This window comes from Trachurus trachurus (assembly GCF_905171665.1).
Source record: "Trachurus trachurus genome assembly, chromosome: 14".
In the NCBI taxonomy this organism is placed as follows: domain Eukaryota; kingdom Metazoa; phylum Chordata; class Actinopteri; order Carangiformes; family Carangidae; genus Trachurus; species Trachurus trachurus.
In genome coordinates, this window is record NC_139903.1 from 20,858,707 (window position 1) to 20,884,556 (window position 25,850).

A 25,850-nucleotide genomic window follows, 5' to 3' on the forward strand; every position below is an offset into this window, starting at 1 on the left:
AGTGACAGCCCTGCTCCACATTGTTGTTCACCCAGAAATAGCTCCTGCATCAAACTTTTTTTTTCTGAAACCACAAGTTTTTCATGTTTATATTTCTGTTTGTGTACATAGGTGTGGTTTAGACTTCAGACAGAGCCTAAACTACGCTAAAGTAAGCTGACCACATCCTGACTCCAGTCTTGTCATTAAGACACAGTCATGAAAGTGATACAAGTAAACATACAGTATATAGTGCAAACTGCTTATATGGGGTTGGATTTGTTTGAATAATTAGCTTATATAGTAACCGAGGACTCTGTGTAGAGTTTCATTTTAGGTCTTTTCGTCCATGACAACATCAGGAGAAATAATAGACGACTGTTGAACTGCAAGCCGTCATACACTCGGGTTCACTTCTAAATTACTTGAACAGTGTGTAATTTAAGTTCACTGTGCGAGTGGGTAGTTATTTTGCCTTCTGCTCTTTTTAGTGTTTCAGGACTCTCACAGTTTATAATTATCGTCCCTGCTCTCACAGCAGCAGCAGCAGCAGCAGCAGCAGCAGCAGCAGCAGCAGCAGCAGCAGCAGCAGCAGCAGCAGCAGCATGTGTGTTACCTGAGTGGAGTGTTATGTTTTCACACTGACCCTGAGTGGGCTTGAAGTCTCATTACTTTATATTCATGTCATTAAAGCTTCAGTTGGTAACAATTATTCAGTCAAATTTGCTGCAACTGTCACTATATTCTGATGGTCAGACATTAAATGGGTAATTTAGGCCAAAATCCAACTCCTCTGGCTCCACCTACAGCCTGTGATCGTATTTGCCAAAATCCACCGCGACCAACGATTCTCCACCAGTCAGGTAGAGGGAGCAGGAGGAGCAGGAGGAGCAGCCAATCGCCGCTCCTACACGTCATAGTAAGCTGACGAAAGTGAAAGTAAAGTCCGCGACTTGGTCGGACATTTCAAGACGATACACCATCAGCTCCCTCTTTTCACCTCTGTCAATCGTTTTGGAGTCTCTGGTTGCTATGGATACGGCACGTCTTCTGTGGGTGCGTTTATGGCTACTGAGGGACCTGAGGGTGTATTGTCTTGAAATTTCCAACCAAGTCGCGGAGTTTACTTTCGTCAACTTACCAACTGTAGCTTTAATATAAAAAAAGTCAGTTAAACATGAGTCTACATGAGAAATAAGAAAAAGGGAAAAACTTGTTCATTTCAATTTAAATACATTCAAGTGGATAGTTTAATTGTTGGAGTGTTTAATGACTGACGAGAGGCGGCTTTAATTAGAGTAAAATATAACACTGTGATCGATTCCCTCATGAATTCATGGTCTCAAGATAAACACTTCTTTTAATTGTGTTGATGATGCAAGTGTCAGCACTGAAAATGATTGAAATAAAATGAGAAAACCTTCAAGTCTATGATGACAGGAGCAAAAGCATCATTTAATATCTGATAATGGAAGAATGTACTTTTGGATTTTACCTTTTCTCCTCTTCCAGCTGATTGGCCAGCTCCAGTTTGTCTTTCTGTGTGCTGGTCAACACGGCTTTGACCTGCTGGAGCGTGCCCTCGTTCTCCGTTACATACTGCGGGGAGGAAGAGGAGAGGTGACGATGAGGTGTAACACCAGATTCATTGTTATTATACTAACTTGATCTCCCTGCTCCTCTCTGGCAGACAATCAACGTCCCTGTCCCCGTATACCTGCACGTGCTGCGCCTTGAGGACGCTCAGCTCCTTCTCCACCTCGCAGATGTGGCTGTTTGCCTTGGCGACCTCGGCCCGCTCCAGGTCCCTCTCGGCCAGCAGCTGCTCGATGTGCTGCTGCTTCTCCTTCAGCGCCTCCTGGAGAGCGGTGGTGCCGGAGATCTTGCGGGCGTAGCGCGACGACGTCTCTGTCAGCTTAAGAGGGAAAGAGCATAAAACATAAGGAAACGTGGACAAGGGGAGAGGGAGGGGGGCGGGAGGGGGGATGAAATATTTAACGGGTGAAATATTTAAATGGGTGAGAGGATGAGAAAGAGAAAAGATGAGTCAGAAAGGGCAGGAAGAAATGGAGACACTGATGCACAGAGGGTGGAGAAAAGACGAGCAAATCATGTCTGTGTCTCAGATCGCATGCGTCTGATCTGATCCTCTGACATCAAACTTTATTGTCTCAAAGATCACAATATATTTATTTCATGATCACGGGAAACAGTTTCTGTCATCTCGACATGAGAAAACTTTGCTTTGTGACGAAACTTAGAGTCAAACTCATGTTTTTGATCAGTAAAATAACTGTTCTGTTCATCTGACACCATGACACTTCACTTTCATGTGATCACAGATGAAATATTTCATGATCAGTAAAGAGCAAATCCTAAAAAAAAAATAACAGGCGTGTTAAGGTGAAATTAAAAACGGCAAAACAAAGAAATACACAGGCTTGTGTGTGAGTAGCTTCCTCCTGAAGAGAGGAAGTTTGCGGTGAAACGACAAGTTCGACATGGAAATTTAAATTATAAATATTTATCTCACAACCTTGGCCAAGAGTTTGTTTTCTTTTTATTCTCTCAGGGAATATTTGAGTGTTTGGGGAAAGTATAAGATCAAAAAGCACAGGCATCCAATTTGTAATGAAAGATGCAACGTTTTCTTTCACCACTAGAGTATGCTCTTTGACAGGATTCCTGTCTGACCTGTTAGAAGTTTGGATGGAAGCAGAAAAAAACACTTCTCAGAAACAAAAACAATCCTGCATTTTGAAGAAAAGAGCCGACGTCCTGGATTCTTGCTTTTGTGTAGGTTTTTGTTTCACTGAGGAAAAACTGCTGACTGGTGTTATTAATATTTATGCAGCACCTGATGCAGAGACTGAGGCTTTTAACACTGTGTTCAATATGGGAGGTGAAACTTGTCTGTGTCTCAGATGCTCATGTTCACCTGCAAATTATACCCATGCAAATCAGTGACGACTTCCCCACCGCTGCTGACAAAACTAATTATGGCATAATTGCGGTACGAGAGCTTATGGAATGACGACGGTGAGTCGGAGCGTTTTGTGCTGTGTGATCAGGTTGCCTTCAGCTCTGTCTGAAGCTGCTGCCAACAATTAAGCAAAGTAAAGGGGAGTGTTCTCCATCCCAGATCTGGCTCAGGGCCAGGAGCTAAAATCAATGTGAGATATCCTGACGTCTCATTCGCTTTAAGCTTGTTACCGACCGTCGCCGAGGACATTACTCTTAAAGACGCAGCGTGTTGAAAACTTCTCCTCCCTTTAAAAAAAAAAAAAAAACTTCTCCTCCAGCTGCAGCTCTGATGATTTCTCACGCAGCGGTAAAACGCAGAGTCAGTGAATCAGAGCTTCACGCTGCCTGGCAACAAAATGCAAATGATTAAGTGCTCAGCAGCTCAGATACAATCAACTCATTCATAACCCCACTGTCTGAAACTGGAGACTTTATATCTCACAGAGTAAAAGTTAAAAAAAAAATTTTTTTTATCTGCAACAGCTTCTTTTTTTGTATATTTAATAAGCAAAGAAACTCCAATGTAGGAAAGTTATAGTAAATTTAAAGGTTTCTTAAAATTGTGTTCAAGATCTTGTATGTTAGAAGATCTGTATTTGTTGCTTTCATGCTAAATATATACAGTATATGCCAATACATGTCACTTTTGTGTGTTGTTTTATGTGAATATGTTTGGCCACTGAAATGATGGTTGTATGTTATCAAATTTGGGGCTGAATCACAACAGCAGGGCTGGCCCTGTAATGACTGACTGACTTACTGATCAAAGCTCCACGATTAGTCACCTGAACGCCCCATGACTGTGTTTTACTTCCCCCACTGTCTGTGATGTTACTGGCTGTTACAAAATGATTTGGCTCAAACAGGTTCTTATTAGGGAGCGTTCGCAGCCTGCAGTGTTGCAAAATTACAGCCTCTGTCTCTGGATTCAGAGCCTTTTTTTTTTTCTCAAACAGGGCCGGGTATAAACCTGGTACACGGCTGGACCAAGCTTAGGGCTACACCTCCTCTGGTTTCGTGGCTGCTCTGGAGCTGCAGGGAAGCAGAGGAGCACTTCCAGTTCACTGAGCGTCACCTCTGTCATTACTGAAGTTTGTATAAACACGTAATGCTGCAACTTGACCACAAGTGGTCCAGCCATGTTCAGTTCTAGGTTTTGACCTTGTCTTGATTCATTTCTATCATACACCGATGAGGCAACTTTCAAAATCTGCTCCTGAAAGTTTTCTACAGAAGTACAAAGTTTACTTACTCACTTACCTACTTTAAAGGAATTATTTGGGGAAAAATGCTTTTTCACTTTCTTGCTGAGAGTTAGGTGACAACATGAAAACCACTGTTGTGTCTGTGCGGTAAATATGAGCCTCCGGGCAGCAGCCAATTAGCTTCGTTTAACAAGAAGCCTGGAAACAGGGAGAGGCAGTTTGGTCTCATCTCGTTTGTTTCATTTGTACAAAAGCCAAAGTGTAAGTATGAGTTGTTGCGGTTTCTACAAGGGGTGATGATGAGCAGTGACCTCTGGGAGATTCCCCTGTCACCCTCATGGTGAGGACGGGACCGGCTGTGGCTTCATAATTAGTGTGCGGACACGACAGTGGTCTCGACCTCCTCCTCTAACTCTGCAGGAAAGCGTCAGCTTGGGCGCATTTCTCAAACCCGCTGAACAATTCCTTTAAGAACGGCTCATCCCGCTCTGTGTGAACAGCCCCTCGGCTCTCAGTGTGTGTTTGAAGCACATCGCAGTCGTCTTACCAGTCCAGCTCGGCTCGGTCGTCCACCCACGGAGGAGGCCACCGAGCTGACTGAACTGATGGAGGAGCTGCTGGGGCTGTGGGCCAGAGAGGAGACGCCCATCGCCACGCGCTTGCTCTTCTTGGCCTTGGCCGGGCTGGTGGAGGGGAAGCCGATGCGGATAACTTTGTGGATCGGAGCGAACAGGCCAAACTTGTGAAGACACTGGAAGTACCTGTAGCAGAGACAGAGGACAGGGGCAAGAGATTTAGGAACTGACCAAAGACTTACTTTACAGAGTATTAATCTGTTTTGTTTTAATAGACAGGGGCGGGTCTTCCATAGTGGCACATTTTGTGTTGCTTATTCTGCTAAGACTTCTTATTTACAAGATAGAGTTGATTATTGATTGACTATAATTTTAATATTGACAAGTGGAAAATGAAAATATCATAGGCATCTTCCTAACAAGGTGAAAGATTCAATGTTGCCAATAAAAGCAAGATGAAGACCTACTGCAAACAGTGTGTAACTGTACAATATTATTAAGGCTGTTCACTGACATTTCTATTGATACAGTATATAAAGATGTCAAACAAGTCTGAAATCTGAAAATATTTGGGTATGAATATGTCTTACATCCCTCAAGTTAATGGTTGTATCATTATAATCATCTTTTAAAGTGTAAAATAAAATGTTCCATGACATTAGCGAGAGAGTCATTCTCTTAGCATACTATGCACAATAAAACAGAGGCCCAGAAAGCACTCCTGCAGGACCTTTATCCTCCAATAACAGGCTGGGAACAGGGAATTTATGTTTCATTTTAAAGTCTCTTTAATTCATCCAAGGATACTTGAGTAGTTGAAGTCAGACCTACAGTATATTATGTTGTTAAAGTGAGATATTAATCTGTGATTCCGTACATTCTACCCTATTAGTAGATGATTTAAAATTCTGCAGTCAGACTTCTGACAAAATAACTCTAATGGTGCCCCGTCTCCACTGGCTCCCAGTTAAAAGCTAAGTATAAATTTAGTAATTATCCATCATCAGGCTCTACAAGCTGAGGTTCTACATGGATCCATGTAGTACTTTCAGTCTTTGGGACACAATGGAGCTTCTATCCAATTCAAATGGCACTTATATTCATTTGATTTGATTTGATTGATGTTATTTCAGTCTTGGAATTCCTGCTCTGTTGCTCCTGTGTTTGGTATCATTCTGACAATTATCATTTTATTGTGAAGCTTGTAACTCAAATAAAACTAAACTGATGATATTTTACAGGCAGGAGCTGAAAATAAATGATCAGTCAGATGTTTCTTTACTTTTTCTGATCATTCAGGTACTTGGAGCTAAAGAATTTAGATTGACATTAAATTTGCATGATGTAAACAGTTAGGTCACCGAGCACCAATCAACTATGATGTTCTTGACATTTTCATTCTCAACACTTACAATATGAGCTTATATGCAGTTTTACTTTAACACTGAACACACTTTTACACAGTTTCAGTAGCAGCCAGAAATAACCCCACTCCCTCCGGGCTTCTGGCCTCTTCCTGCTGTTATTAAAAACCCATAAACTTGAACAAATAAACTGTGAATTAGACTATTGGAGGATTATACTGGTGAGGTTAGAAACTCTGGAACAATTAGACCTAAGTATGAAAAGAAAGTGCATCTGGATTTGGACTTCTTAATAAATAATGTGCCAGTGACAGAACTACTTCAGAAAACTTCTTTCCATTTTTGTCTCTTGGCTTTAAATTTCTGGCTGCTCTCCAAAACGTCTGTAAACCTGCAGTATTTCACTCATTTGAACAGATTTCCCACCACTGGAAAAGTGTGTATTGCTAAAGGTAAATCTTAACGATGATGTACTATATGTGATCAACAGTGTTAAAAAAAAAACTCTCTGACCTCGAGGGTCAGTCAGAGTGATTTCATGGACAAACAGATGAAAGAACAAAAAACTGAATAGATGGGTCCACAGTCTTCACCTCGATTTCCTTTTAGGGGAAAAAGCAAAGGAATTTGGGGAGCCTGAGGCATACATAATGTGTGTGTGTGTGTGTGTGTGTGTGTGTGTGTGTGTGTGTGTGTGTGTGTGTGTGTGTGTGTGTGTGTGTGTGTGTGTGTGTGTGTGTGTGTGTGTGTGTGTGTGTGTGTGTGTATACCTAGTTCCAGCTACTGCGCCGTCGTTCTTTCCCAGGGGCTCGTCGAGCTCGACCCCACACCATTCACCCTTGGCAAAGTCTGTCTCTCCCATGTAGCGAATGACTCCCATCTTTGACCCTCCGACCTGATGACACACAGGAAAACACACAACTGTTAACATGTTCAGTGATGAGTCAATATAACACATCACATTGAGGCTATTGTGATTTCACTTACATTCCTAATTTCCTTTCTCTTGGGATAAACTATTCACTACTTTATTTTGAAAAAACTATATAATTCCAGTTACCAGCTTCTGTGTCAGAGACGTGAGACTTGGCTGGAACTTCAGAAGAATCTTTCTTTATTCATTATTTGCCGCATTAACATTAAGGAAATGTCTGAAGCTGAATGCTTTTTCCCTCCCTTTTCATCATGTGTGACATTAGAGACAAAGGAGTGACGATAATGCAGCGCATGCTTTGAATTCCTTAGATATGGCAGCGCTGTGGTCTCAGCAGCAGATGAGAGAAGGTTCATTACAGCCACAAGAGACTCGGCTCAGAAACTACAGCAGAGAAATGCTGAAAATAGGAGATATATATTCATTTTAAAACTGTGTCACGTAATTTGTCAACCACGTAACTCTGACTGTATTTTTCTAGTTGCAAAATGTCCTCTTTATATGATCCTTTTCTAAAATGTTATGTTTAGAAAAACAAATATTGGCCAATATGTTATTATTCGAAAAGTCCAGGGTTGGTCAGGCTCTGCTCTCCACACATAGTATACACTTCTACATGCACACACAGCCTCTGCATAGACAGAGCAGGCAGTCATTTAATCACCATGATCATCAATGAAACATCAGTCATGCTCATGACAGTGTTTGTTTTGGATGGTCCTCCCCAAAGCTGAGTGTACGTGTGTGTGCGTGCGTGTGGCATCATTTCTCTAAGCTCCCAGCTGAGGATGATTTCTCACATCATTCACCACTTAAAACTTAATCCTCAAGGGTCAAATGACGACTGAGTGAGTGACTATATCTGCTCAGTGTAACCGGTCTTGTTCAAATTTCAAAGACATTTTAACATGACAGTAAGAAAATCACAGGTGTAAATATCAAAATGAATGGCCGCTGGGTTAATTGAGCCACCTCTGTTTGGGGAACCTGGTCCTGGTGTTGTGCACAATGCTGACTTTCAAAAACCTGATGGGACATTTAGAGTAGAAAAGAACAGTTGTTTATATCATTAGCAACATCTGCTCTTTCCTTGCAAGTCAAAATGTCTGCTGTGCAAAAAAAAAAAAAAAGCAACAACTTTTAAATTAGCTGAAATCTTGTCAGATGCAGTAAACTGACAAAAAAAAGCAAATATGCCTTAAATCTGGCCAGTTTGCTGAACTAATGAATGCAGTGTATTATCACAGCTGAATAACAAGTTTATTCTGATTCACCACCGTCCGCTCAGCGGTGATATGTTTCTCTGCCAACTCCTCCTGTGCGGGAGAGTCTTCTTTCCACATCACCCAACTTAGTGCACGCCAGCACCAATCAATCACACATACATGAGCCAAAATATGAGGCTATTAATAGACCTTTAATATATTTCCCAGTGATATGATGTGTCTTTTGCAGTCAAAGGAGTTTTTGTTGCCTTTTTTTTTTTGCTTTGCACAAAACTCTGGCAGTAACTCTGTATGGTCTGCGCAGCCTCTAGGTTTAAACTATAGAAAAATATTAGACCAACATTAGAAATGCAGGAGAAACATCCTGAGCAGTGGAGTAATTTTTCAGCGTGAATCCCTTAGTCTATGAACTGTTGAGTGACACAAACGCATCGTGTTGGCTTCACATTCTCTTTGATTCAAAGAGAAGCAGCAGGTTCTCACATTTGAGGAGCTGAAACTAGAGGATGCTTCTTTTCCTTGATGAATGATCAACCACCAAAACTGTTGCTGCCTGTCATTTAACTCTGATTCAATGTTTCAGCTCTACTCTCCATACTCAATGAATAATAATGGATGAACTTTAAGAGTATACTGCACATTTTGTTTGATTTCAACTAAGTTAACTCCAGAAAAGTAGACCCTTCCGCCCTCCTTGATATATTCAGGGTGCCACATCTGCACATGTTACAGCTTCCTAGTCACTAACAGTCAGTTTCCTGTTAGGAAGATGGTCCGAATATCCAAACACATGCACACACACACACACACACACACACACAGACACGGCCACTTGGGTCAGCCAGCGTGCAAAACAGACCAGTTGCTGAATATCTTTCACACATGGCGACCACATGTATGAGACACAAGAACTCATCAGGGTGAGCAAACACCCCACTGTGCACTACTTCCTCTAATGTTTAAGAAGAACACCGACCACCAGAGAAACAAAACACCAAACACACACCAAGAAGCACACAACGTTACCTGACAAAGCAAATCAGATATCTGTTTCCCTGATCATTTCCTAAAATTACATTTTAATCCTGCATCTAATTAATCACCCTTATTCACCCCTAACAGATCTAATGGTTTATCTAACTGCAATGCCAGGTCCCCATTCCCAGGCAGTTGTAACATTAATGTGCAGAATGTGCAGGATGTGGGAATTTGCAAAGACCAGCAACAGATGTTTTCACACAACATCTGCTCTTATTTACAGATTTAATACCAAACATGCACAATAACATTTTTTTTTTTTTTTTGTCTAGGGTGCTTCCAAAGCTGATCGGATCTAACATGAAAAACCAAAAAAAGGGTGTGGTGAGTCACTCTTCAGCTTTCTATTGTCAAATTAATACTCCACTCCTCTGCTGACTTGTCCTTCTCTTCAACCACAGAGGCCAGAGAGGGAAGCGTAGCTAGAAACGCTGCTGTGTCACCAGACATTAAACTGAGATGGTTTGCTGTCAGCGTGACTGTGTGGTGTCTCAGTGACTCAGTGTCAAAATACCAGCAGCGCTCAGACAGCCAGTCAGCACAAGCCCCCCGTCTTGGCTCCTGTTACCAATCTCATCCAAAAAAGCTGCATGCAAAAGGTGGTTCAAGCATTATATTATCCTGGTTGCTTCATTTGAAAACACCAAACTGCTACGACTTAAACTGTAGTGTACACCTTTGTGACTATTATGATTGTGAGGTTTAAACCTGTGAGTCGGTCAGTTGGTAAATAGGGTTAGGGTTAGGCTCCAGCCTAAAATATGCTAATTGTTCAGTCAGTGACTACTAGCAAAACTTAAAACATTTCCATCAGCCTTAGCTAATTACAGTTGGAACAATTGATCAATTAATTGTTTAATTAATCAATAGAAAAGGAATAGGCAATCATTTTGATAACCTGTCTCAGAAGCAAAAGCTAGCTGTGAGCTAGTCAGACGCTAGCTCGGACTCAGAGGTAGAGCTACCTATCAAACCCTCTTTAAGAAGCTAGCTCTCGCTTCTTGATAAAGTCAAGTTATTTCTTTACTCGCTGTTCACGTGACTGTTTATTGCAAGGACTCCACCTGTCGCAAGTCAAAGCCGTCGAGGATGCGCATTCAGTGCCATCTGACGTCACGACCATAGGACTGCGCGGGAAATTCGGACTCCGAATTGCAGCACATTATGCAGCACACAGCCTGTTCAAGGCAATGGAGAGATATGTGGGTGGGCTCATTCTTTTTGGTTTTGAACGCTTCATCACCCATTAGCATTAAAACACTTAAAATGCATGTGTATTTTTTCACAAATCCTGCCCCAAGTCCCTTTAAAGTAGCCTCGTAAACCAGCCTCTCGCGGAAGTGCATTTCATTTCATTCCGAGGGAGAGTCTGGCCTCATCCCCATTCTAAGCGTTTGGACTGAAACCCTCAGAAGGCCGAGCCAATCAGCGTCGCCCACTGTGATTGACACAGCACGTTGGCCAATCAGGGACCGACTGGTGCAAAGCCCCGTCACTACACCAACTTGCTGATTGGCTGAATGGGGTTGTCTGTCAACGCTACTACCAAAGATATTAAACCGTCTTTGCTACTACTCCCGCCCAGCTCCCGCCCACCCCAAACACTTACAGGGCGGATGAGGCCAGACTCTCCCGAGAAATGAAATGAAATGCATTTCCGCGAGAGGCTGGTTTACGAGGCTACCTTTAAAGAGGGTTTGTTTGGTGTGTTTCTTGTCTAATATTACGGTAAACTGAAAATAACTTCCATTTTTGAACTTCCAATTGACTAAAACAAAAATATTTCAGTGTATCTTCTTACATTTCTTAAGATTAACAATTTATCAAGATAAATAATAGGCTACGCAGTTTAATCAGTACTAATGAAAGCTTTAGTGCTAATTAGCAAATGTCATTCAACTGCAGCAAACATAAACACTGCACTAGCATGCTGACATGAGCATGTAACTAATAGCCTAGGCCCTAGGCTGTAAAATCTTATTCTTGTTACTTACAACAAAGCTGGCCAAGAGGACTAACAATGAAGGGTTATATTATAAATGAATGCATAGCTACGTGACAAAAGTCTATAGTCCAGTAAAATCTCAGTGTGTTGTTAATGCATTGCTGCATGAAACTTAATTTAGAGTCAGCTCATTAATTCTTTTTCAAGTTGGCTTTATTTTAATTTCTCACTTCCTGTTTTAAAAAATAGCCTAGACTCCATGTACATGCAATTAATTCCGTATCATGCTTGTGTTAAGGGACAATCACTTTGACTAGAGGCCATTTAAGTGATTTAAAAAATACACATCACATGCAACCCCACTGAAAGAAAACACTCCTGTAAACTGTACTAAATGAAAGCGTAGATGGCCTCTGGTTAAGCACTACAGCTTGCAGAGAAGAGGCAGTGTTGTGCTTCCTGTGGTGCTCGTACGTCAAAAGGTGCCAAAGCAAATGGAGACACTAATCATGTGTTTAGCCTCTGAGGTTTGGAAATATTTCTGCAGCTCTTTTTGGTCGAGTTTTCTGAGTCATCTCCAGATAATTTAGCCATGGACACAGACACAACAGAAGATGTTTGACCTTGGTTGAAGATTATATAGCCTGCTCCTCTGCAGGAGACCAGAACCAGGCGCTGCGTGGTCAAAGTGTCAAGGATGCTTCTTGCTGGAGAAAATGTCAATGATGAGTGAAACCCCTCTCCCTGCACATAATTCAACACAAGGTGATGGAAGACAGTCTTTGCTTTGTGTCCACGGTGTGTAATCCGAGTTTCACGCTTTGTGCTCATTTCACAAAATTTTCAAGGTGGTGTTGAATTTCCAGCCGCGGCAGAGGAGGGGCGTGAGACAACTGGATGGCAGCACATCCACGCCACCGCAGTAAGATAGATTACATGGGAGAGGCTTAGAAAATAGATGGATTCACTGATCAATGTGTCAGCAGTGGTCTCTCCTCTCTTAAGTGCTGAAAGTAATCCAGAGTGATTTACAATATTGACCAGTATAGGAAGGCTTCTCCAGCTCCCCGTTTTCAACTGCGCAGGATCTGATGTAACTATCCCCTGTGCCCATCAGTAAATGGAAAGCAATGTGACCCCGGAGCTGAACGTTGTACACCCTGATGGTAGAACAACCAAAAAGCTGTTAAAAATATTATCTCTTGCAGATGTTGACATGCCAACCTCAATACCACATCGTTTTAACCAGTTTCTGGGTTCACTGAAGGACAATAGGAAAGAAGACGTGGGGAAGGTTGAGTTGTTGCATTAGACAGAATAAGGAAAAACAGAACTTCCCTGTGGGCTTCAACTACGCATCATATTACACCGCACCAATCTATCTTCACTAAGGCTTGCATGAAATTGTAATTAGCCATCCACTGGGACTCTGAAACATCATCTATTTTCAGCTACTATGGATTATCTGAGTCTCAAATAATTACAAAAACCCATTAAATTACACATGTTGAGGGTAGGGCTGCAAGTTAGGCAAAAAAAAGCATCTCATTGTGATTATATGGGCAGATATTGAGATTGCAATGTGAATGCTTATTTTTGCTTTTCATTTTCACTTAATAAAGTTGTAAAATAGATATGATGTTTGTTGGGTCTTGTACCAAACACATATGCACACAATTAATTATGCAGCCCAGCCTATTTACAGACAGTGATTTAAAGGTGTAGTTCAACAGTTTGCAAGCTGGTTTTCAACCCAGTTTAATAGTTTATCCTATCTTAGCACAAATAATAGAAACAGGAAAACAGCAAGCTAAAGTCTGCTTACAACTGTAACAAATTATCTACCAGCTCCTCACTAACTTACTAAGTAGCACAATATGTCTTTCTATTTAATCCAAAAAATGTCAAATGTATTGCTATGTTGCTACCAAGAAATAGCCCCACCCATAAAATGTGTTTACATGCTATTATATGGATTAAATTCAGTTCATCACTGAAAAGCTGCCTCTAGCTAGTTGTTTCTACCTATTTTAAATCATCTTGCTAAGCTAATAACCTGCTGCTGACGGTTGCGTTGTATTAACACAACAAATATGAAAGTGATATCGATCTACTGATCTAACTTTCTACCAGTGAGTGAGTGTGTCCATTAGTGTTTCTGAATGATGCTGGAAGGAATCACCTAAACATCTACTCAGGAAATACTTGATCAATCAATATGTTTTTATATCAACACTGAATCAAAATACTACATCTCTTTCACCACAAATACAGTATATGTATGCCGGACACCAAAACAAGAGCAAGCAACAAGGACTTCAGACTTCAGATATCAAACTAACTGTGTGGGTCCAGTTCCAACACAGCCCTGAAAATTACAGGCTACTCGTTGTGGTCTGTTGCTAAAACTACAATAAACGACCTGTAGGGTACTTTGTGGCCTCTCTGATGTTTTTTTCGTGGCTCTTGTTATTGGTTTCATTAACTCTGTCACGTTGCTTGTTTTTATATGTTGACTTGTTTCTAGTTTGTATGTTGCTGCTGAATGTTGGTATTGACCCAGTGACGTGCTGGTTAGGTTGATACCCAGACTGTAACGTTGTAGCGTGCATCTTGCAGCACCACGCACACCCACTCCCATCAATCTTGCAAAGGATAAGCGTGTATAGACTAAAAATCTCCAACAAAACCCAACTGGTATCTTTGGTATATGATATTCCCACAACTAATATTTATGGAAAACCACAGAGGGAATATGTTCTTTCTTCCTGGAATGCCGACATGTAAACAATACTGTTGAATGAATGAATGACCCAGTTCTACAATCTTTCTATATATGGCCCTGCTGTCAGAGATATTTTGTGCTTTCCTGGCTTTTCTGTCTCTACAGACTGGACTATAAAAGATTAAACCCAGTCTAACAAACCATTTGTGATCCATCACTCACCAAAACTCGGTCTCCAACTCTTAGATCCTTATCTCCGGCTTTCTTTACTGAACCGCTGTCGGACATGTTGGACCCCGACTCGTTGCCCGTCTTCACAGCGCTGTTGAGCAGGCCCTCTCTGAGTGGAACCACCACCCGCTGCCCGGGAGGGCCGCCGCCTCCGCCGCCGCCACCGCCCTGCTGAGTCTGATTCTGGGCCGAGAGCGAGTCGGTGGAGTGGCTGTCGCTCCCTTCTCCGACCGGCTGTCGGGTGAGCTTGGAGGGTCGCGTGAAGATGCCCTGGAGAGCCTGGCACTCGAAGTAGCGCACGCCACCCACTGACCCATCGTTTTTGCCAACTAGGTCATTCAGTATCACCCCCGCCCACTGTCCTGGAGCGAACTGGGTCTCCCCTAGGTAGGCGATAACTCCCAGCTTGACGCCGTTGACCCAGACCTGCTCACCAACAGTGTAGTCCCCCAAAACATCATCGCCCTCTTCAGAGATTTTAGTTGGTGTGGTGGGCTTCAGTGGAATGTCTGGGGACAAACGAGAAAGAGAGAAAATATGGATTATTCATCATGTGAAAAAAAAAAACAATGAACATCACTGGAATAAAACTGTCAATGCGCTGGGGCGTCATGTGGCGCAGTGCACCCCAGAGCAGGCACCCCATATGCAGAGGCTACAGTCCTCTCTGCAGTCGGCCCTGTACGAATCCCTCTCTCTGTCTCTCCATTTCCTGTCTTTCTCAACTGTACTGTCAAATAAAGGCAAAAAATCCCTAGAAATATACTTAAAGCAGATATCAGCTTCACGGCCGTTTCGGCTAATGCTGCGTTCAAGGCAGGCTTTTGAAACCGTAAGTTACAGCTTCAAGTCACAACTACGACTTGGTAGCGTTCCAGGTAACCCGTAGCTCGTGTTTTTACCATCTTGTTGTCTGTGAAAGTTCCCTATAACGGCCACTCGTAACTTCCGACCCGTGAACTCGTACCAGATCGAACTGGTATGACTTCACAGGAAGGAAAAACACAAAGTACGAGTTTCTTTGAACGCACCATGAGTTAGCAGCCCCCGCCCTTGTCAGGCATCAATTGGTCCTCGTGCTACGTCACCACATTCACGCGCATCCCTTGGCTGCACACACAGCCCTTCATGCCGTTCTCTCTCCTCATTGGATAACACTTGTATCCCACAAGGAAAATTTTCTCCTCGGGTTACAGCAGAGCAGAGTGACGGAGAGACTCGTGTTTAGGCTGAAATACTTCATGTAAGTGATTGCTGACGGAAAATAGGACTATTTAGGACTTATATTAACAAAAACATTCCACTGATATCTGCTTTAAAAAAAAAAAAATGTCGATGGGAACAAAACGAGTGCTTTAAACCACCTAAAAACCCTTGCAAGTAGTAAACACTGCATACATTGTGAGAGCATCCTCATTCCCAGTCCAGCAGGATCGCCTTCACACCATTCATCCTGTCTGACCGTGTCATGCCAGCTAAGAAAAAAAAAAAAAAAAACCTGCTTGTGTGGCAGCATCCAGCATAACAGTGCAGTTTGTGCAAGATTAGGCGTTACTCTAATTCCTCCTGAAAAGTGGGTCAGGGACCGTATCTGTGATGTGCCGGTGATTAACCCTACCATCCGGCCCTGTGATATCGCCTCTTCCACACATAGATGAGCTGGATCTCTGGCGTTTTCCACAGCAGCCTGTAAACTGAGCAGGGCACCATTAGCACGCGGTCTGCTGCACCGCACTGCCAGTAAAAGTCTGTGTTTATCTGTGTGTGTATGTGTTGTTGTGTGTGTGTGTGTGTCTGTGCAGGGATGGTTGGTGCCAGGGCTGTCTCTCCGACACCCTGAGAGAGGGCCCGGGGGCTCCGTGGGCCCCAGTGGTTGCGCCTTACGCCCCAATTGCTCCCATATGTTGTTATGTGAGACGCGTTCGGCACAAATGCAAATGAGTACAAGTTCAAAGAGGTTTTATCTTGATGATACAGTTTGAACATTTTCAGGAATGTGGTGGAAGTCTATTTTAGGAGAAAACTGTTGCTGACAATTTTAGTCGGACCAAAGTAATTCTCTTTAAAAAATTGCGAAACTGCAACGTCCCGCTGCTGTGTTTTGTGTCGTGTCATATTTCAAACAGATGAACAAAAGATATTGACAATCGCAACGCAGCGAGAGCAGTCTGGCCCCTCAACGATCAGTAATGTGTCATAATGGATCTCTGACATGGAGCATCAGCATCAGCCTCTGTGTTTGACCCACATTGCACAGTGTTCTCTGAAGTTACATCATGTTCTCGATCCAAAACACCGGAGATGGTTCGGAGACTTACAAAGTCACGATTCAATATCACACTTTATCCTGACTTTAATTTCACTGTCTGAGCTAAAGACAAAATAGTTTATGGATCAAACTTACAACTCTTGAACTCATGATCTGTTAAAATGGTTTAAGCATTTTAAGATTAAATAAAAACTTTGATCATAAATCTTTACATACGTATATACGCCTCTACTTTTTCTGTAGTTTTGGAAGTGCACTAAAGTTAAGAGGGACAGATTAAACAAAAAGGAACAATGAGTCAATGCTGCAGGGATACAGTGACATCAGACCCAAAAACACTACACACTATATTTCCCACGATGAACCTTGACTGAGAAGCCTGACAGACACTATGACTGTTTGAAAAAGGTCAATAATTAACTTATTTTGGTCAATACTGTTCACAGGCCTAAATGATTCACATGCATCTGTTTTGGTTCCTTTATCAGGATGGATGACTGACAATTTTTTTTTTTTAAAGGAAAAATAAATAAAAAATCAGCAAACTCAACTTAAACACGTCCCTTTAGTAACACTATGTATGACTTGTAATACTAATTACACAGTGATTATTGTGAGGGTTGAAACAATGCAGCTCACCACCCTGTCCAGCATTTAAAACCTGAGCTAACCCATGATTTGTGTTGCTGAGGCAACAGCAGAAAGAGGGTAAAAGGATCCTCGGCAGAAGGAAGACTGGAAACACAGCCCTTACTTTCACTATTGTGTTTGGCCACCTCCCACCACCATCTGAATCCCACTATTCATCAGCTCTGCACAATGAAACCTCCACAGCTTCCTCCCGTCCCTCCTCCTCCCCCTCCTCCTCCTCCTCCCCCCAATTATCCCCTCATCTCTCCCTACTTTGGTTACACACACTCACAAACACACACACACCTCTTTCTCCGGCCTCTTTAACTCTGCTTATTTATGATTGTTTCCCACAATGACGATCATATTCGCCGCCTAACTTGTCTGTCGGCTTTGTTTTGTTTTAAATGGGCCTTATCATCAGTTAGTCAAGGCCGATATTGTGTTGTTGTCTCCAGCAGTGGTTGTGGCAGCTGTGCATGGCCGAGCAGCGCAGACAACAACAGATGGAGGGGGTTGAGCCTGAGTGTTTTTTGACTTCTTTTCAATTTTCTGTTTTCAAATGGTCAGTTTCCAGGTAATCTCACTGCACACTTCAAGGAAACCAGCAGCCAAAGGGTTCTGTCATTATGCAGAAAATATCACAAGATACAATGTAATCCATTGTTTAACAATAGATGTGAGATAATTACAGTATAACAACGCACAGAGGACTGGAAACAAGTATGGATCAGATTGTGGGTCTGAGTTCTTTCTTTTTAATGCTGCATTGTTAATTGTTATTATATTAGATTAGATTAGTGTGGATAATGTTGCAAATCAATGATCTGTGGCAACAACTGGACATGACATAGTATATAGCATATAGTAAGTTCCCATGGTATTATCTAAAATTATCAAATATAATAAATAACAACTAAATTCATTATCTGACAATATGTAACAGCAATAATATGCATCTGATGGTGCATTCATGTGGTGTTGGAAAATTGGAAAAATTAGTTTCCAACAAGGAAAATTCATATTAGGTCTGAACAATTATGTAAATTGGTACATGGCTTATGATTTCAGTTGATGTCACTGTCATAGAGTATTAGGTTTTAGAGTAGTTAGAAAGGTTATTAGAAGTAACTTTCATATAATAAGTAGAACAAACAGTAGAAAAGGCTGCTCTGAGCACAACATTCATGTTGTTTCCACATTGTGACTTACAAGCACATGAACACACCACAAGTCTGAAGGGCGCTGAAAATTCGACCATCCGAGGAACACCTGAATGCAGCATAAATCTAATCCAGACTGATACAATAAATTAACTCCTCCCCCCTATGAAGGTCATAATGTTCAGTTTTTGTTGAAACTAAAAAGGTGTAGTTTTTTTTAAAGTATATTTTTGGGGCTTTTTCACCTTTCACCAGTTGAGAGAGAGACAGGAAATGGGAGGCAGAGGGGGGGTGGGGGGGGGGTGACACGCAGGATAGGGCCACTCGACGCAATAGTAGTTGTGTTGGTTTTAGACGCTGTACAACAACATGGAAACACACAGATGCCTTTAGCACACGTCCTGATTTAATCCGGTCGGTTGGTTGCAGGTCATCCACTTCTCTGCCATATTTCCACCCTCGCTGTTGTAAGCTATGATTTTAAAGCCAAAAATGAAAAGGGAACAAATAACTAGTGGATTAATGCAAATTGGCATTCGAGGTGCGGTAAGTGCAGATACTGTACATACAGTAGGAAAAACTTTAAACACATGGAAAAAAAAAAAAAAAAGCTGCAAAATCTCTCCAGTACGGCAACAGGCTAAAACTACAGCAGAGCTATTTCTGTAGAGGAACTAGCTCCCGGGGTTCACAGGAGACGTGGCATCACGAGAGGTGGCACAGCTCTGTTGTTTTCACTTCAAAAGCAGCCGGAGAAAGGCTGCCATACTTCTCCTCCATTCACTCCTCGACGGCAGCTTCCTCCAGGGGCTCAAACGCTTCTTTAAATTTAGCAAACTCTTGCCAACTTCCGACACAGCGGACCCCTTCTCACAGTCTCCTCGGCTAAAACCAACAAACAGGGGGCGGCTGAGATTTGGAGCATGAGGCCGGGTCGGTGTTTAGACTATCTGGGGCAGGAAACTAATCCCTCCATGTCCTCTCTGAGGCACCAGAGTCGTCCCAAACATATCTTATGAGTGTTTCACAGATGAGGTGGCAAGAGAGCATCAATTAATCATATCAGCCATTTAACTGACTAGCAGACACTTACACCAGTGCCCAGTATAAAAAGGAAATGGATATTTGGGATATTTCTGCTTTTAATCTGAGTAACAACAACAAACCATTTAGTTGTATTTATAGATACAGTTAAGATATTCCCAATGTGAAACTCAAATTAAACAATAACTTAAGTTTTGTTCTGATTAGACAATATTAAATGACATATCTGTAATTTAGCAATTTAAAGGGATAGTTCACCCAAAATTCAAATTTCACTCATTATCTACTCACCCTCATGTCAACTAAGAGCTGTGAGAATTTTCAGAGTCCTCCGTTCTTTCTCTGAGTTACGGGGGGTCCGCGCAGCAGTATTTGTCCATATAATGGTTGTGAATGGATACCACTTTTCTTCGTCCAAAAAGACAAACCAAAAACCATCCAAATACCTCCATACTGCTCGTCTGTAATGTCCCTCTTGTATTGATGCCCCGACATGAGAAATTGTTCCGCCGGGTCAATGCAAATCACGCGAGATTTGCACTGACACAGGAAGAGCAGTGAACTGAGATACTGGGAGCTTCCGCTACAAACAAGCTTAAAATATATACTTATTTAAATTTTTTTGGAACAATTTCTCATGTCGGGGCTTCAATACAAGAGGGACATTACAGACGAGCAGTATGGAGGTATTTGGACGTTTTTTGGTGTGTCTTTTTGGACGAAGTAAAGTGGTATCCATTCACAACCATTATATGGACAAATACTGCTGTGCGGACCCCCCCTTGACTCAGAGAAGGCACGGAGAACTCTGAAAATTCTCACAGCTATTAGTTGACATGAGGGTGAGTAGATAATGAGTGAATTCTGAATTTTGAGTGAATTTTGGGTGAACTATCCCTTTAAGACATCTTAATAATCTCTGTGGATGTTTAAAACTATTCTCAAGCCAAGTTACGTCTGGTCCAATCTCTCGTCACAGATCATTTCCAGATGTCTAAAAGGCTTATTTGACAAAGTCATGATTGATGATCCCTATTGCTACTTTATAAAGAGTATCTACAAATACACTTTCACTAGACTAGAATTACAATGTGACCAATGAGAATTAAAAGTCAAGTTGTCTCCATTGTATCCTGGCTGTCAATCGCAGTAACATTAGGCATAAATGAAGTGTGGATATTCCCATCACTGTAATAAAACCGCGCAACAACGTCTATGAAATAACCACAGGTGCTTTAACAGGATTTAACAGTGGGAACCACTGCCTCCATCAAGCCTGCATATTTTCTTTTTGTGATAAACAGGATGTGAGAAAACTAATGAGCTCGCGTACAGATGAGACAAACTGTTTTTTTCAAAACCACAGGCAGGAATTTAGAGGAGCTGTTGTCACGTTGAGGACAGGAGCCACCTAACAGCTGACGGGCCCCGAGCTACAGGCTTCAGTCCTGGCCATGGTGTTTGGGGGATTAGCCTTTTGAGCTGGTAATGGATGAGTACAGACTCAGTTTGAGCTGCGATGCCCTCCACGCAGACAGAAACAAAAAAATGACCTCCAGGCCAAACATGAAACAACTGGGACAGATGTATGAAAGCGATGCGTGTTTGCTCGCCCCTTCAAACTGCTTATAAACAGCTTCGACAAAGCACAGGGAGAATCTGCTTGTTATGCTTAGATTGCTCACAGATTTACAGGCGTCAACACAATTTCAGACTGTTATTCATATCTTACTATAATTCCACTTGATGAAAGCATTCAAGGCTGGAAAGAGAGATGTTTACGAGTCCAACTAAATGAGAACTGTATTTAATTTATTATTGATAGCATATAAAAGCAGCAGTTTTAAAATGTTTTAATACTTGTCTGCACATGTACAGTATCGGGCCTGCCTCTGTTATGGTTAAAATTAAGAAAATCATCAACACTGCTGTCAATTAGGGAAAAAGTAAGATTCATTATATAAAACGCTTCCCCATGTCTGAGCAACTTTTGGAGGTATAACTGTGTGTTTTTCCTCCTTTGCCACAGTCGACATGAACCATGACACACTTGTAGCAGCATCTGATAAAAGGCCTCCCCATACACACTGATGCTAATGAGAGGGGAGCGTTTACTACGAGCCAAGAGAAGGACGGCTATTCTTCCGCAGGCTTCAGCTGGGAGTGAAGCTGTAATTTAGCAGAAACAGAACGAACATGTGTGTGTGAGACGTCATGTGAGCGAAGGCTGGGGAGGACAAACAGTGGGGCTGAGTTTCAGGGTGAGAGCAGCTGTGATTACTTTTTGCAGACGGGGGTTGTAATTTTGATCCAGAGTGTTTGAAATGTCCAGTTTGGGTTATCGCTTCCAGAAGCTCTATGGTCAAAGTCTTTACCATTTTATTATTTTAAACCCATGATACATCAGTAAACCCTGATCCTCTTGGTTCCTACTAAAGATTCAAATCTCGAATGCATTATTTTAAGTGTTAAAGGCTGAGGACCATTTGATGGAGGAACTACTTTCAGCTTTCAGCTTCAGCTTTCAGCTTTCAGCTTCTAGCAACAGGACAGTGTGTGGGATTGACTCAAGATAAACTACATACATGTTCATGCTGATGAAGGAACATGTCACAAAATCATAAAGCGTTTTGTTTCTTTCATATGATTTGTTGTCAATAAGAAAAATATAGCGACATAACACCAGAGACAATCCAGTCTCTTTTCGTTTTGTCTAATTTTTGAAACAAACAACATAATGTCCAAGAGAAATTCTCTTAAAAGCTTTTCTACAGGCTAGTAGGCTACCTTGTCAGCAAGACTGATATTTGCATAGACTTACTCTGGGTTTTAGCTTTACTTGAATACAGCGCAACAAGCTGTAAACCAAACACTGACCAATTATTATTATGGTTTGCTATTTACACACGGAGCAACATAATGTCTCCGATGAACCTTTTAGCTCTGGTTTGGTCTCCACCAGCTCCTTAGTGAAGTATCTCTTTAGCAGAAATTTGCTAACTTGTCGGTAAGAGTAAACCAAAACAGTAGAGTTGTGGGCCTATTAAACCAAAACAAGGTGCTAAAAAGCATCACAGAGCTTAGGTGGACAGTGTAGGGACAGGATGGAAAGACTTTGTTTGTCACAACTGATCCTATTGACATTTTACAGTCCTTTAATCAGTTTCATTGACAACTACTTAACTAGCAGAGCTTAGAAAATATATATAGAAAAAAACACATATCAAATTAACCAAGCTGGATCGAATCTTGTGGATTTCTTCGGCTGATACATGATGATCTATCATTTTCTATATAAATATAGATTAGTCCATCCAAGCTAAGAAGTAAAAGGCTGCACTGGAGATCTCTGTAGATAGAGGAGAAGATTAAGTTAAAGAAAACACTTCCCAGCTTCTGTGCTCTCCTCTAATGTAATGCAGCTGAGCTATAGTGAGTCATTAAAACAAATAATAGTCTCCCACACTTCCGGCGATGAGGAGAAACAACTGGAAGAGAGGCATTCCTTTTATTTTCCATAGGGTCGGGTCGGGAGGAGGAAGTAACTTACTGTCTTTAGGGACGACAGGGCTGGATGTTCCGCCCGCTGAGGTCCTTCCCACTGGGCTGGAATGCTTGGGCCCGCGGCCAGGGATTTTCAGTCCACTGGACTTGAGCATATTCATTCTACAGTGGCAGGGAGACGGTCCGGGACCTGAGAGCTCCTCCCTGGGTGATGAAGGCTGTGGATCCGGGCACTAGATCTGGGAGTGGTGGCTGTCGCTCTCCATGTTTAGCTGCTCGGATGAGAAAGGAGGGGTCACACATGTGAAAACATAACATTATGATAGGTAAATAAAGTAGAATGAGACCTGATTTAAAAGGATGCATGTTTGTGTCATTAAACCTCCAGACCTGTTTGAATGTAAAAAAAAAACTTGTGGGAACAAAGAAGAATAAAGGACAACTGCTTTTTCTGAGAGGAATATAATTAAGTACGATGACAGGGTGCAGTATGTTTGCACGGTGAAGAAAAACAAAGCAGTGAAAAATAAATAGCATATTTATGTTGAGATTTATGCAATTTCCAGTCTTCTTATTACTTGGAAATTACCATATAGTTCATTTTGTGCATACTTGTCTTTACTGAGGTATCAGCTCACAGCAGCAACCCGGGGGCTGAGACCTCCTGATGAGTCACTAGATAAATCTGAGACTCCTGTGTTTTCTTTTTTTTCCTGTTGCACACTGGATACTTCTACCTCCTCTGCCCACTGAAAACCCTACCAGATGAAACAATCTGAGAGGCTTGAAGATGAAAAAAAAAAACTATTTTTGGATGAACTGGTCTCAAGTCGTGTTGACACATCGACAAGTAGAAGAAAAATGTCAGAAACCACTGGTTTAGAAGCAGCCCTGAGCCCCCTGATGTGATATTAATGCTTCTTCGGTTCTTCTATACTCTTTCAATCCTACTTAATTATACTGACCAAATAACAAAGCACCCTACTGGGGTTTATTTACATTTAAGGTTAAGAGGGCGTCACCATGCCATCGCCAACTGGCACCGATAATGTAGGAGACTTCATTGAGAAGATGCTGCCTAATGTTCATATTCCCGTTGGCTACACTTATATTACCCTTCCCACATAGTAAAACAGTTACTACACTGCTTCAGTAGTGCCCCTGAGCAAGGCAGGAAGCACTCACCTCATTAATCATAAACCCAACACTGAAGCACCACAGATAAAGTTGACTGGAGTCATTGTTGTGGTTGTATTTAGCAGTTTGATCATCTAAATTTCAACCTGGTTGACTATCTAACACCTGTGATAAACCAGCTGCACATTTAAAATCAGGTCATTATAATAACCCTGCAACTGTTTTTAATCATTACTGTCACAGCAAATGCATCATCATTAATAACACCCCACTTCCTCATATATCCTCTCATGCTCAACTTATCAATTTCCACAGGGTACAAGAATGTGACTGAAAGCCAATGTAGGCCGGTACCCAAGTGGAGCATGGCCTACAAATCATGGCTCAGAGACCATTAAGACAATATAATGCTGTTATAGCCGTCAATAAACAACACACATCTGGTTGAGGCTTTTAAAACTAGACACTGGGTGTTGGGAGAGAGAAGCAGGCTGCACATATCACAACAGGCTGGTTCATCATTTGTCCATTTTATTTACTCACATTCAGATGATGCATCTTCATTTTAGAGCAATCAATCCTATTAAATCTGTCGAGAATTATGGTTTTTCTATGACTAAAGTCAAAAAGACAGGCCTGTGAGTGTATACAGCAGAGATTTAGCCTGAGCTATTCTTTATCTGTGTGCACAGGCCTGATTTTTATTCTCAAATCGACACCTGGTTTCAGTGAAAACAGGGATGAAGGCGTTGGGATGATAATGCGCACCTCTACAAAATCTAACACAACGCCAGTTTGATCCATTGTTGTAGCTACTGCGACAACGTGGTCCAGACTGCCCTTCACTTAAAACCACCCGAGTCCCCTCCCTGCACACAATAAAAATCACACAAAACCACATTAATAAAGGAAAATACCAACCTTCCTGTGTGAAATCAAAGCGTCCGTGAGGCGATCCGACAGCCGGCCAACTTTCAATTTCTTGCCTGAATAAGAAGAGGGGGGATCGGCGGCTGCCACTCCCTGGGATGCAAATATGGATGCTGAGCAGAAACTGAGAGGAGAAGCCAGCGTGGATCAGCGGCTGATGGCAACAACTGCACTCACACACATACACACACACACACACACACTGTGTCAGCGACAGACCGGCGATGGGTATCAGTTGGCCCGCCGGTTCATTTTTTTTCTCCCCAAGACAGATAGCTCCACCAAAGAGCGGAGGAGATATCGGACATGTGTCGTTGTTTCAGTGGCCCACCACCGCTGGCACACAGGTCCGCACGGTTCCCGAGATGAACCGCAGCATCAGCAACACTTAAAAAACTACTTTTCTCGGGTCTGGTTCTGGTTGAAAGGCGAGACTGGCTCGGTTTCTGACTCTCCCCTCTCAGGTCTGACAAGGGAAAAAAAATCCCCGGCCTCTCTCCGGCTCCTGTCTGGCTTCCCACAGTGGTATACGGGGGGTTTGTTGGGTTTGCACAGCCTCCCTCTGACTCAACCCACCGGCTAGACTGAACAAAGGGGTTGGGGAAGCAGAGCCTCCTGTGGGAAAGACGAGAGTACAGTCCACACTCCACAGGCAGGCTGGGCTCGGCTCAGTGACGTACTCCGTTTGAACCTATGAGGATTTTTTAACTCGCACTCACTTATCGGTCACAGCAGATGACTCACGAAGCATGACTCAATACCACTTCCAATTACTGGCACCGCTTGTTCATTCGGCTCCAATTAAATCCACAAAAATACATCTTCTGCAATAAAATGGCCACGTTTTCATGGAGAGTCCTCGTGCTCTTCACCCACCATCGACAGTGTAAGCTAGCGGCTAGCGCCATTGGGAAAACATAGCCTAGC

General features: G+C 42.2%; 1 protein-coding gene across 2 annotated transcripts in view; it reads right to left on the reverse strand.

The window, feature by feature from the left end:
* clip2 (CAP-GLY domain containing linker protein 2) overlaps positions 1-25,674 on the reverse strand; it is a 45,977-nt gene extending 20,303 nt beyond the window's left edge. The window contains exons 1-7 of one of the 2 annotated variants that reach the window (XM_083987187.1): positions 24,915-25,674; positions 22,903-23,128; positions 14,238-14,755; positions 6,918-7,042; positions 4,756-4,969; positions 1,697-1,894; positions 1,475-1,578 (exon numbers count right to left, since the gene is read on the reverse strand). In XM_083987187.1, the coding sequence (XP_083843313.1) occupies positions 1,475-1,578; positions 1,697-1,894; positions 4,756-4,969; positions 6,918-7,042; positions 14,238-14,755; positions 22,903-23,017 (1,274 nt within the window). In that variant the 5' untranslated portion in view covers positions 23,018-23,128; positions 24,915-25,674. Of the gene's footprint in view, positions 1-1,474; positions 1,579-1,696; positions 1,895-4,755; positions 4,970-6,917; positions 7,043-14,237; positions 14,756-22,902; positions 23,132-24,914 lie in introns of both variants that reach the window. The other variant, XM_083987188.1, reaches the window with a different exon arrangement.
* Positions 25,675-25,850: the final 176 nt, after the last annotated feature.